General features: G+C 42.7%; 1 protein-coding gene across 1 annotated transcript in view; it reads right to left on the bottom strand.

Annotated features, from left to right (window-relative positions):
- Positions 1-285: 285 nt before the first annotated feature.
- The window catches only part of PLCB1 (phospholipase C beta 1), a gene marked incomplete at its 5' end in the record, with an annotated part of 405,623 nt that continues 392,884 nt past the window's right edge, over positions 286-13,024 (bottom strand). Inside the window, one exon of the mRNA XM_082305814.1 lies at positions 286-750. Within this exon, the coding sequence (XP_082161940.1) occupies positions 520-750 (231 nt within the window). The 3' untranslated portion in view covers positions 286-519. The remainder of the gene's footprint in view (positions 751-13,024) is intronic.

Here is a 13,024-nt window from a genome sequence, read left to right as displayed (position 1 = left end):
ATTAAATGTTTCAGTGCAAATGTAAAATGATGGTACAGCTGTCAAGGTGCAGTTATAAAGAAGGAAACAAATATGATTAAGTACTATTATAATATTCTCTAAGATCTGTATTAGTTTGGAGCACCTTGCACGGGCACTTCAAAAGGAAATCTGCACACGTTTGTCTCTGTACAATACACTGGTCTTCATTAAACATTCTTAACAGTGAACATGGCCAGAAAATTACCCATTGTAAATTGGCCAAAAAAAAAAGAAAAAAAAAAAAAAAGAGGAGAGGATGGTTAACATATTAATTTTCCCATTACAACTGCACTAAGCTTTAGAATAATAATAAGATGAAGAATGAGAATGAAGACCTTTGCACAATACTTTTTAGAAAATGTTCCTTTTGGGAAATGTGCACTTGAATGCAGATTCCTCCTGCCTCCCGAAGCGCTTCAGCGGCAGCTCACATCGGGAAAGCGGAGACGGGCAGCTGGGGAGTGGTGCGCCCTGGCGCACTGATTGTTTCTTGGGCAGCTAAAAAGTAGTATCAAATACTTTTTCTGGATTATCTTCTTCCAATTCCTCTTCACTTTGCAGAGGTTTATGATTTGATTTTCCACTGTCAGATGCCAGGGAAGAGGGGGCTGAACTGTGGTCTCCATCTTCACTGATTTTCCCTTTCATGGCTTCCTGTACGAACTCCAGAATTTCCAAAGGCAGTCTTTTGAATTTGTCTTGATATTCCTGATCAAGGTCCACCTGCAACTACAACAAGAGAGACAAGCTGTCTTCAGTTGTATCTAATGAGACCAGTGCTACAGTATGGGGAATGTACCACACGAGGCAGGGGGGGAATTAATAACGCATTTTTGCATTATTCAAGAATATATTTGTTTCTTTTTCATATTAGCACCACACATCCAATCCGCCTATTGATTTCCATGCAGTCATTGCAAAGCTGAAGGAATGTGTGGTCATTTGTGCATAAGGCTGGTTTTGGGTACCGTCCTTGGGTACCCAAATCCTTAAAATATATGTGGATTTAACTGTATTGGTGTCCATACTCCCGCCGGCTTTCACAAGACTTCATTCAAATGCAGTATGGATCACAGATAAGCCTTTGAAAGAGCAAGGCCGTTATTAAGTTTCAGGTAGCTAATCACACATTAATCGCACCACAAACATCGCTCTGAGAACAATATAATAACTTTTGCCAGATTTCTTGGGTTGGAGAAACCATTAGGAAAAAGTCAGTTGTCAAAGGGAGTCAAAGAGGGAGGGGAAAAAAGTTAAATTACATTTCTTAGGGCTAGATCATGGAAAGTCAAATTATCTGATTAATGCAGTGCGTGTCTTGGACATTACTAGGGAAAAAGTGTCATATCATCAACAGGATGCAAAAGGCATGCAGAAAGAAATCTGGCTATCAGTCTTCAGGAAGCTGTGGGCCCTTTCCCAGTATTTATTTGTATAGCCTTTGTTTTTAGTGCCCATATTAAGATCTGCACGATCCATTATTTAAAGAACATTAATGTGTATGAAGGTTTTAGCTGCAGACAAAGCCAATTTTTTCATCATGACCAATATGAGCACGGCAGGAAGCAAAAGGGGTGAGTTCCAAAGCCAAACCCGCTCCGTCCGTCCGTCCATCCGTCCGTCCATCCATCCAACCATCCATCCACCCACCTTCTTAAAAAGAGGGACTCAGGTTCTGCTAACTGTAGCTGCAGCAGTTTCACAGTAATTTCTTAGGCAATTGTATTTTGAGCTATATTTTTTTCCAGGATGCATAAAGGTGCTATGAATTCTGACTTTCAGCTCTACGCTTGTCTAACCTGTCTAGTTTCAAGTCTCCATCACCCCATTGTGATGGCTCTCAACAAGTAATAAAAATTTTCACTCGAACGTTAGGACCTATACTGCTCTTACCATCCTTGACCTGTCCACAGCATATGACTGTACCACTACGCCTCCCGCTCTGAGCCCTTCCAATCCCATTCCCCATGCTTCTGTCCTGGTTTTCATCCTGCATCTCTGATTTTATTTTTGTGAGGCCTCTTCTCCTTTCTCCTGATGTGCAAATCAACGTCCTTAGCTCACCCGGTCTAGTTCTACATTCCTTAATTAGACAAATTTTGCAGTTTTTCTTCCTCAAGATCTAAGATCCGGCTTTTTCCTGTTGGTTTTCCTGCTAAAGCTCCTTTCCTGCCTTGTTTCTGGCAATTTTCCTGCTGTTCTGGCCTCAGTTTCCCATCTTGGTGTCAAAGTGCCGACAAACACCGAGTCTGAGGCACAAACAGTCGCATTAAATACACCCTGCCTCTAAAATATATATTTGTATCAACTATTAGACTGTCACTACCGTAACACCCTTCTTTTGTGCAGTACCCTTCTTTTTTTCCTGAACTTCCTTCATTTTCTGGCTTTATGTCTAGATACAAAGTTTTGAAGGGATCCTCCTTTCGTCTCCATTTTGATAACACTTCCAAGAGCAGACGTATTATCAGAGGAACAGTGCCGTAGCGTGGTCGGCAGGAAAAACCCACAAACGACGCTGATGATCCCTCACTGCCCAGCTCACCGCCGGGGCCCTGCAGCCCCAGGACTCCCCTCCTGCTGCCCAGTGAACTTTTCAACTCTACTTCAGAGTGACGGCAGCATGGCGCTCACGTAGGTCATACTGCAAATGCAAAGATGACATTCTAGGCAAAAGGTCTGCCATCATGGTGCAATCAGGCTTTTGGTTACTAAATATCCGCACTGCTTAAAAAAACAGGAGGGAGGGAGGGGAAGACGAGTGCTTCTGTTTATTTGTGACAATTACCCAAAGATGCTATCACAGTTAGAGGGAGATTTATGCCAAATGTGGGACAAAACAGTCCTTGGGCTCATGCGAAACAGCAGCGATGGCAGAGGCAGTGCCTGCCTGCGGGCTCCGAGCACGCCGTGCACCGCGCACGCCAAGTGCCATCGTCTTTCCCTGTTCAGGAGCGTTTGCAGCTGGGTACTGGGCCACCGGTGCAGATCCGCAGCAGTGTCTGAGCACCCCACAAAGCCAGTTAAAGTTCCTGCAGGGAGAGGCAGCTCTGCATACAATATTTTTTATAAATCTAGGAATCGTGGGAAAGGCTCCAGAGCACTGGAAGACAGAGCTTTATGCAAGGACATCAATTTCTTTATACAGGAGTGTCTGAGCCAGAGATGGGCTGCTGCATTTCCCCACCTCATTGTCGTACATGGAAGTACTGAATACGTAAGTTTTGGGCACCTCAGGTATAGAAAGAGGTGTGCGAAATCAAAAGTCAGAGAAAGTCTCCTGGCTCTCACCTTCCTTCAGAACCTTGATTTGCTTAATTAGGTTTAAGAGCAATGGAAATATTTGAAAACCCTGAGAAACTGAGTGTTATCTGAACCCAGTGCAACCATAAGCATGTTGTTAGATAGCAATTGTGTCTAATACTCGCCTCCTAAAGTGCCTCCAGTGGATAATCCCCCCTAAGTCAAGCGTTTAATAGAAATGGCATGAATCTGGAGCTACCTCTCTCTTTTCAGTGTCTCCAGAGACAATCTATATAGATATCTAATCATGAGAAGGTTGAAGTTAGTTGCGAAGGAGCAGCCAGTAGACAAGGAGGGTTGATTAAAACTGCAACAGTGTGTAAAAATTAGTTTTCTTTTTGATTTCAAAGGCACTGTCAGTCCTTCTCCTTGCTCGGTTTCAGACGAGCACCTCAGAGCCCATTCCCTGAGCCCCAAGCTATCACACAGGACCCCAGCTCCAACGAAGAGCACAACGGGTGGCCCTGGGTGCAATGCAGCCATCCCACTGCCAGACCTGACCCCTCCTTGAAGGCTTCCTCAGCGAGCCTGGGGCTTGCAAACCACGACAGTCTCGTAGTGCACTGGCCGTGCTTCTCCTTATACCACCAGCCCCAGGCACAACACTGGCAAACACCTGTGGGTGAAGGTTAAAGAAACAAGTTGCCTGCTTAAAACCAGCTGGCTCAAAAAACCCAGCTGTTTTTCTTTTAAAAGCCTCATTATCGTTCTATTAGACAATGATAACCATATTCTGTGGCTTTACGGGGACATTACAGTTCATTCGCTAATGGACAGCTGCCCTCCCATCAGTAGCAATAGTCATGTATGTCTTTTATTTGGCTTGCTGACGGCACAACAAAGTGCCATGGCAGTGTGTGCGTGTGTGTGTAGGTAAAAACCTCTCTGCACAACCAGCACCCCACCAGTCTCGGGCCCTGTGTGGCCTTGCTGTTCAGTTTGCTGTCCCCTTGGGTCGCTTCCCATCACAAGTCCACCTACTGCAATTTCTCTGCTCTCTAGCTACTAAACAAGGTGACCTATACTTGCTTTTAGGATTTTGGAGCCAGACAAGGGGGGGAGAATGAGACTGATGATTAGACAGGCAGATCATTATCTGGACCACTGTTCCCATTAACACGTAACAACCTTCTCCCTTCTGTTATCTCACCATCTCTCACAGATCCTCTGTCCTCTCTTTAACCCCCAACCAAAACCACTTGCTAATGTCACCTCCATGCAGCTTTAGTATCCCACAAGGGCTTGGAAACATTATTTCTCGTTCAGGTAAATCACACTCCCATGTATTTTACTTACAGGCAATGAGTTAATACTTTAAAATTTGGAGCCATCATTACGTGTTTGCAGCGGGGTCCTGGGGGACATGAGATGAATGCATTAGTCACTCTTGATGGCTGTGGCCAGAAGCTCTAACTCTTGAATGTATGCTTCTATCTACCTACCCTTTATTTTTTACCAAACTGTGCTACTTAAAAACATCAGCTGATACATCAGCTTTACAAAATGGGTAAGTATCAGTATTATTATCCCCAAATAAAAGATGGAAGGAGAGAAATTAAGCTTAGGTAGGGATCAAAGCTTGGGAGGTGCCATCCTCAGCTCCCTCTGGTTTAAAAGGGCTCTCCTCCACTCTGTTTATATGATCGCTTATCAAACTAGACATATACCAGCACAGGCTTGGAACAGGCTGTGGACCACTGGGCCACCAAGCTGTCCTGCTCAAAATAACAGTAGATATGGTGAGGCTTTGATTGCGACTGTCCTGCCTCTGCTAGCTACACCCCACAAGGGTTTCCACAGGGAAGCCGTGCCTGAGGGGCCCCTTTGACTTCAGCCAGCCCTTAGGCAGCGTGGGTGACCGTGGGTGACCCTCGTGCCCGAGCCGAACACCACCATATCCTTTGAACCTCAGCTACAACCAACACAGCCTCTAGGCTTAGGGATGGAAAATGAGCAGGGCTTTACATGACTAAGCCTGTGCCTTAGGGAGCAGAGCTCCTGGCGGCCAGCCAGCTGCCCAGCTGATCGGCTCGCATTCCCTTGCAATGCAAAGGGCTCTTCAGCATCCTTGGCTACAACCGCTTTCCAAAAAGGGTCATCATTCAGAGAAAGGCCTCGGCAACTCTTCCTTGGAATGTGGGAGGTGAAAATGAATATGGTCATTCAGCTGAAAGCAAGGAAAATGCACTCAGGAAAGGAAATGGATGGTATTATTAAAACTATTTATAGCAATTATACCTACTGAAATAACATAGCATAACACAGTGTTAAAACAGTGACCATAGCATTAAAAACAGTAACTGTGATCAATGAAGAATTACAAAAGCAGAAATTGTGGTTTCAGACTATCCTGATCAAGCCCCTGTAGACTTCTGCATACTTGCAATGTGATCTAATGAACTTCTGTTTCTACCAAGAACAAAAATAAAACGATCACATGAAAACCGCAACGTGCTGCCAACACAAGTTACCAGGAGGGCTGAAGTTCACATAGAGTGTTTAGGTTACAAAAAATGAGAAAGTTAAAAAATAAAATAAATGTCCTAAACCCCTTAATCCTTTATTATTCCACATTTACGGTGTTTCATATTATCTTGTTCCTGAGTTTAGGCTTTGAATACTGAACTCCTCTCCCTTCTCACTATCTGAAATACACCTCATCCCTCTTTCCTGCTACAGAATCTTATTTGTTTTCATTTCAAGATTGTTTTACGATAACTGTGGAAAAGCAAACAAGCTGGGCTAATGAGGTATAAGAACCTAATAATGAGCTACCAGAAGTTTCAGATGTAGAGCAAAGTTAAGAAAAGCTTTGCAGTAGCTCAAGGCATGGGAAGTAGGTATCTGCACAAACAGAAATGGCATCTGGATCTAGGACTTCAGGTGTAAGGAGCGAAGACCTTACTGCGTGCATTAAAAACAACCAGCGGACTAAAACGCGGCCCTATCACACACGTAGCAAATTTGGGAATGCATCTGTGGGCTGGTGCTGTTGCCAGCATCTTGTGAAAGTCTACGGCAAGTACTGTAGAACCCTACAGCCAGCCTCCATGGCTTGAAGACAAGAGGCGGATACGCAGCTGGCCGATCTGCAGCACCGCTTCCGTCTGACCTCCTTCCCCTCACTTTGGCAGCCCAAGGGAAAGGGAAATTGTGGGGGAAGCCATGTCCAACCCATCTCCCTTCCTGCCACAGCAACACCTTTGAAGCTCTTAATGCGAACGCTGCTGCTCCTTCCTGTTGTACCTTAAAAGTGGTGTTTCAGAAGTTAGTAATGAAAGTGTTTTCCAAACAACTTTCCCTTCTCTTCCTTCCCCATACAGCTCGAGATACCGCATGCTTCGTCGGCACAGCGGTGTGACCTCGTAACATCATTCTCCTGATGTAAGATCCCATGCCAGAGGCAGTTAGTTATCTGATGCAGAACCAACCCACTTCCACATGGACTGGGGGTCATTCCAGCTCACATGTTCTTTTTTAAATATATTTTCAATTCAAAAATAACGGAAGGGTCACCACTCAAAAAGCATCTCAAGAATTAATCTTCAAGTAAAAATGTTTTGGTAAAGTTATGTATGTAACACAACTGGTCACACATTTTGGTGAAAAAAATCCCACCAAAATGCAATTTTGTTGAATCAAAAACATTCCTTACGGCCATATTTGTTTTGATTAAGTTCTTCCACTGCAAAAATTTGATATGACTCAAGATAAACTTTTTTAAGTCTGAGATTTTCCATTCCACTTGCAATTTTTCTGTAAGGCCCATTTTTTGAGTTTTGTGTTTCTTTTATCCCTCCTTTTAAATCTATCGTATTTTGCAGTATTCATAAATACTTTGTTTTCCTGATCACACTGGTTTTTGCTCTGAATGATGAAGTGAATTATGAATGAAAAATACTCAGAATATCCCAGCTCAACAGTCCAGGCAAAAATGCCCTCTGAGGACTAAACAGTTTGGTATCTCCAACAATGTCTGACATTTCCATCAGCAAACTCTTTATTCTCAAGTTTTTCAAAAGATTTCAACAATTTTTGAGTTCTGAATCCAAATGTGAAAAATCTGTAAGTTGCGTTATTTCCCCTTGAGGCAGAGAGCAGCAAAATACCAAAATAATTACTTTTGGGGGGTATTAGGCTATTGTATTTCTTCACCAGTTGAAGTGTGATACTTATTTGTATCCATAATTACCATGGCACTACCGACACGCAGTATAATATTTAATTCCATGTAAACAGTACCTGTTCTTTTTGTTTTATTGATGAGAAACTCAAGTGCATTCATTTCTTCTGTGCAATTTCAGCAGAATGTATTTTGACAAGAGGCAATAACTGGTTACTACATGATTCATAACAAGAGGGGGACCGCAACCTCTGCAGGATATTTCTGTTCAGTAAAGCTCCCATTTTCCTTTTCGCATGCCATTGGAACTGTTTATTTTCTTAACACCAGTGACACTGATCTCTTCACTGGTCAGTGAAAGCATATTGCAACAGAAATACTGGTCTGAGATTGTGGCCCCTTTCTCACTCCTCCTCTGTTTCTCTGAATCTGCTAAAGGTCCAAATACTGATTTTTCTTCCTGCAAATGTTTGACCCATGTGCCTAAAGATTATTTTGAATAGAGGATTTGGGGCTTTTAAGACTGCATCAGACAACAAATATGCATAATGTCAGCGACCTCAATTTAGCTTCCAAAATAGCACATAGAGGACTCCCAGATTAAGGGTACAGAGAGCAAGCAAGCTGCTGTTCTGCTGCTTTTCATTTTCAGAGCTTACTTAATTAGAAAGCCATTCTGGAGGGATAGAGCATTAAAAGACATATGAGTAGCAAGAATTGTTAAAAGCAGATGGAGGCTCAATAACAGGGAGAGTGAAACTGAGGAACAGAGCTCAGGGATCAAGTGATTTATAGGCAGCAATTTTTGTTTAATTGGAAACATAAGGAGTTTCTTATTAAGGACCATGTTATTCCCTCCACTAAGCAGATTTCTGCTGGGAAGGCAAAGGAGTAACCACTGCTTAGTTGTCCTCATGCCTCATGGCTGCAGTCCCTCTGCAGCACTCGGCGTGCTACAGGGGCTGCAGGAGACGGTGACTTGAGGTGAGGATGATGGGTTTGAGGAGAACCTGGGACTCCTCTGCAGAACCTTTCCAAAAGCGATATACCCACCTCTGCCGTGTGGAAGAATGGCCCAAAGAAAGCAGCTGGGAAACGCAGTTTCTTGGGAAGCTGTATATCCAGGCCTGGGAAAGGAGTTAACATCTCTACACGTGCAGAGAGCACCTAAATGCTCTCTTTTTCTTTTTCTCCCAGTGACTGCAAGCAAGTGCAAAAAGGAACAGGCCACCTTGTTAACATTTGGGCTTAACATAGCTACTCATAGACAATATAGCTAAGCATGAAATGAAACTGTTCGGGTAGCTGAGGTTTGATCTCCTAAGATGCTGCAGTGTGCAACCATTAAAGAAAACCTAAGGGTGCTCAGTATCAGAGACAGGGCAGGGAACGGCATTGCGCTAGGTAAATGACAGCCGGTGCGGGAAATGTCTTTACGCTGACTGCAAAGCTCCCGTTAATGATTCCTGTCCTCAGACAAGGACATCTCAGTCTCTGCATGCCCATCACCGCGTTTTCAAATAATGGTTACTCTTCAGACCACAACAGACAGGAGAGACACCAGCTCCAGGACTTCCTCTCCACCAGCCCCACCCCACACCCTTTTTCTCCCAGATGAAGCTCCCCTAGTTCTTCACACAAGATCTAACCCACCAAGCCGCTATTCCCACCCTGCAGGGTCTCCATGCTATTCCTGAGACCAGAGGCGCTTGCTCAGGAGTAGCTGTATTTTTGATGCCTTCCCTCAACAGGTTGCACAGTCCAGATGCTCTCCTTCAGAAATTGTCCCAAGATGGCCTTGAAAAAATCACCGTGACACCTGAAGCACGTCACAAGCCAAGGAGTCTAGAAGCTGTATACTGAGTTATCTTCCCTTATTCCCCCTTCGGCTTCCCCTGACTGTTATCTTCCATGTTTCAGCTTTGTGTTTCTTGCTGTTAAAGCGAAGGTGATTTGCTATGCCTCCCTAATGTACAAGTCCCCATATAAATGAGTCCTTTAATATCTGCTGTCTCAAGGCATTAGACTGTAACCTTGGGGCCTTCATCAATCTGTGTCTCCACCTTTATTAACTGCAACCTCAATTAAACCAATGGGACTGTGAAGAAACCTGGGACCTGGGCTCCTAGATATTAACACTCTTGTAAAGAAACTCATATCTTCATTTTGTATAGTAAACCAACATCTATTCCAAGAGCTAATTAAAACATAAATGCTTAAGTGCTGAGATGCCCATGAGTGTTGCCCAGGTTATATGTGTATTATATATACATATGCCTGTACTGTACCTGCTGAAAACTTTTGAGTTAGAGAAGCTCCTTACAGCAAAAGCCTAAACTGGTGATCTTTTCCTACTGGCAGTTGTATTGTTATTAGTAACTTCAGTTGTCTTGCATTTTCTTTAAAGAGGGAGCTTGTACTGAATTCTATGGGAGGATATTCTTCACAATAACTTTGTTTCCTATTTCTTCATCAGTACAGCAGTTTATTCTCATGCAAAGCCCTGCTCTGTGCCTTGTAAGCTGTATACTTGGAAGCACTCTTCTTTCTGATGACTATTTTGTGTAATTGTTTCCTTTTGTGGATAAAATGCTTTCTTAAGCTGTCAAGTGTTTGTTTGATGACTCTATAAATATGTGACCTATGCATCTCATGATGCATATGAATAAAGATAATGTGAGCTGGTATGAATGGGAAAAAAAATCGCCTCTCCATCAGCATGTATAACATTTTAAGGCTAAATTCTGCTCTGTTTCATTATCACTGGAATAAGTCATCTTCACTGTAAGCAAAAGAGAATCTGCTCAGTTTCAATGCAATAAATCCAGAGAAACTCCACCGAAGTCTCATCTATCATCAGATACTGCCCTTAGTTTATAGGGGTGGATCCAGGATAAGTAACTCCAGTGACATAGCTCAAATAGAGCTTCTTAATTATTCCATTTATGAAGTGCTGTCCATATTTTGGGTACTGTCTTCAAAACAAACAACAACAAAAAATTCAGTGCATCCATTACCTTCTAACAAGTGATTTTTTCCACTTGCACAATGCCTCCAAGGCATCCTGTAAATAGGCAGCTGACTGTCCAACAGCACAGGCCTTGGAAGAGTAGCAGCATTGTAACTCTCAGCTCAAGAGGTCATAACAGTCCCTTGGAAACTCCTTTTAAATGACATCTTGAGGTTATAACAGCAACAATATATTCCAGAAATATTTCAAATCCCGGGTGGACCGGAGAACGCGGGACTCTGCGAGCTGTGCAGCACCACAGCAGCCGAGAAGGATGTCTCCAGGGGGCCCTGGAATCCGCAGGGCCACTTTATGTATAGTGTGTTTTGCCTAAAAGTGGTGCTGTCCCACAGAGCGAGAGATTCTGGCTCTTTTTGAAAGAGGAGAGGACAAGAAAAGAAAGCTTCAGGTGCTTAAGGCCTCCTGTGTGAGGGCTCAGGAGCTGATGAAGAACAGATCTGAAAACAATGTGGTGAAACCCACACCACAGCTTTTGGATCCTTGCCTAAATTGAACTCTGAATACAGTTTAACAAAGTCTTTTTCAGTCTCTCACATCCACCTTGCTAATAGATAATTATTGTGTGTCCTGTTTCGGACCCTTGGCAGGACACCTCTAACAGGTCCCATCAGTATCACAGCAAATTCCCTCCGAGCACAGAGATTTCTTCTCAAATACGACAATGAAAAGGAAATAAATAATCTATTTCTCTGTCTCTCTCTAGTGGCATCACTGTGCTACTCAATGGAACAGTCATCCTGTGATTAAGTCTGGCACCTCCTTTCACTGCGATATCCTGCTCTGCCCTTCCTACTCAGCCCAGACTCTCAAGCCTGTTTAGAGTAATAAGAGCTCCTAACACACACTGAGGTCTGTGTATCTCGAGACGGCATGTTTCTTAAGGTACATGCTCACTATAATTTCCATGTCATTGATAATTGTCAGGGAACTGCATAGAGGTTTAGAAGCAAGCCATCATTAGTTCAAAAAACAATGACACTGATAAAGCCTGATGCTGCACTTTGAAGTTTGCCTTGCACTGACTGCACCTTTTCATATCAGAAAGCCTCTGCAGGCTGGAGTCTCACTGAAAAGTCTGCTTGGAAAATTACTGAGCAGTCAGTCCTTCTGTTAATATCCTGTTAAAAATGAATGTTTTTAGACTAGAAAGCAAGCACTCTCCGAATAAAGATCAAAGCCTTAGAAGTTTCTTTGAAAATCTTTTCAAGTAGTTGCAGCTCTGTAATCCCTTGTAACAACGAAGGCTATTCCAACATATTTCCTAACTCATTAACAACATGAATCTGGCTTCCTCTTTACTATTAGCAGAGATGTGCATTGACTGTCTCCAAATGATGAGCCAATTTAGTGACCGACCCGTTATTTTCTAACATAACAAGCTGATGAAAAAGATCTATTCAGAAGTTTAACAGCGGAGACAGAGCTACTGTCCCTCATTTTCCATCTTCCAGAAATGACGGTTCAGCATTTTGGCCTTTGTACTTCCAAGTTTCAGGAAAGTTTTGAGGCCGAGTTTAACGATGACAAAAAGCTGGGACTCGATTCAAATGTATATATTCATGTATATGTTCATTATTATATAATGAACATCAAATGGAGATGTAACATTGCTACCAAGGATACAGAGTCTGATACCGTTTATGGCTGCTCTGGGTTTATATATTACTATTATCTTCACATCTCTCTATTTCCACCATTATTTCATCCCTATACCCACCACTTCTTGTTCTTTCGAGCTGTATTACACAACACACTTTTTTTTTTTTTTTTTTTTTTTTTTTTTTTGACTTGAGGAGCAAAATTAGTGTGGAATTTTAACTGCAACTCTTAAAAACTTCATAGCTTAATGTAAGAGCGGCACTGCCCAGAGGTTCAACCTAATTAAAAATAGCCTCAAGGTTTTTACTTCCCAATACTACAATGAACTTAAAAGGAAAAAGCCCTCCTCTTCTCGTCTGTACTGCTATTAGTTAGATTAAGTAGTACTATGCAATGGGAGGTTAATGGAGCCATCCTCATGATTAAGTTCAAGGGATTAATATTTCAGTTCAGTTGGTTTTTATTTAAACATTTTTTTCAAAGGTCATATTAACGCTGACTACTGCAAACTCGGGCAACTCTCTAATTACCCATCAAGTTTAAACGAACCATGCAGAAAACTTTATTTCAATGATGTTCAGTAAGCATCCCGCAATGCAAAAACTGACATATAAGGTAACTTCATAAAGCTAGATAAACAAGAGAAAGCCTGTCCCCATGCTGCACAGAATAGCTTGAACTCATGCCTGTTAAAGGGCATATCCAAAGTTCACTTAAGTCTACGAGAAGACAGTGATTGACTTTGATGGGCTTTGGATCTACAGTACCGGCAACCATATAAGTACAGGCACAAGCTAACCAGGTCAAAGGAAAGAACCCCTGGCACAAACTGGCATGAAGTGCACGCTCCTTCCCAAACAGCGATCTGAAGCTAATCTGACTCACAAAGGAGCAGTGCAAATGCTGCGTTTCAGAGGTTCAGGATTTTCAACTGTCCTGTCTTAGCA

This window comes from Platalea leucorodia, assembly GCF_965183815.1.
Source record: "Platalea leucorodia genome assembly, chromosome: 3".
Lineage (NCBI taxonomy): Eukaryota > Metazoa > Chordata > Aves > Pelecaniformes > Threskiornithidae > Platalea > Platalea leucorodia.
Note: the sequence above shows the minus strand (reverse complement) of the source record. Positions and strands in the feature narration are given on the sequence as shown.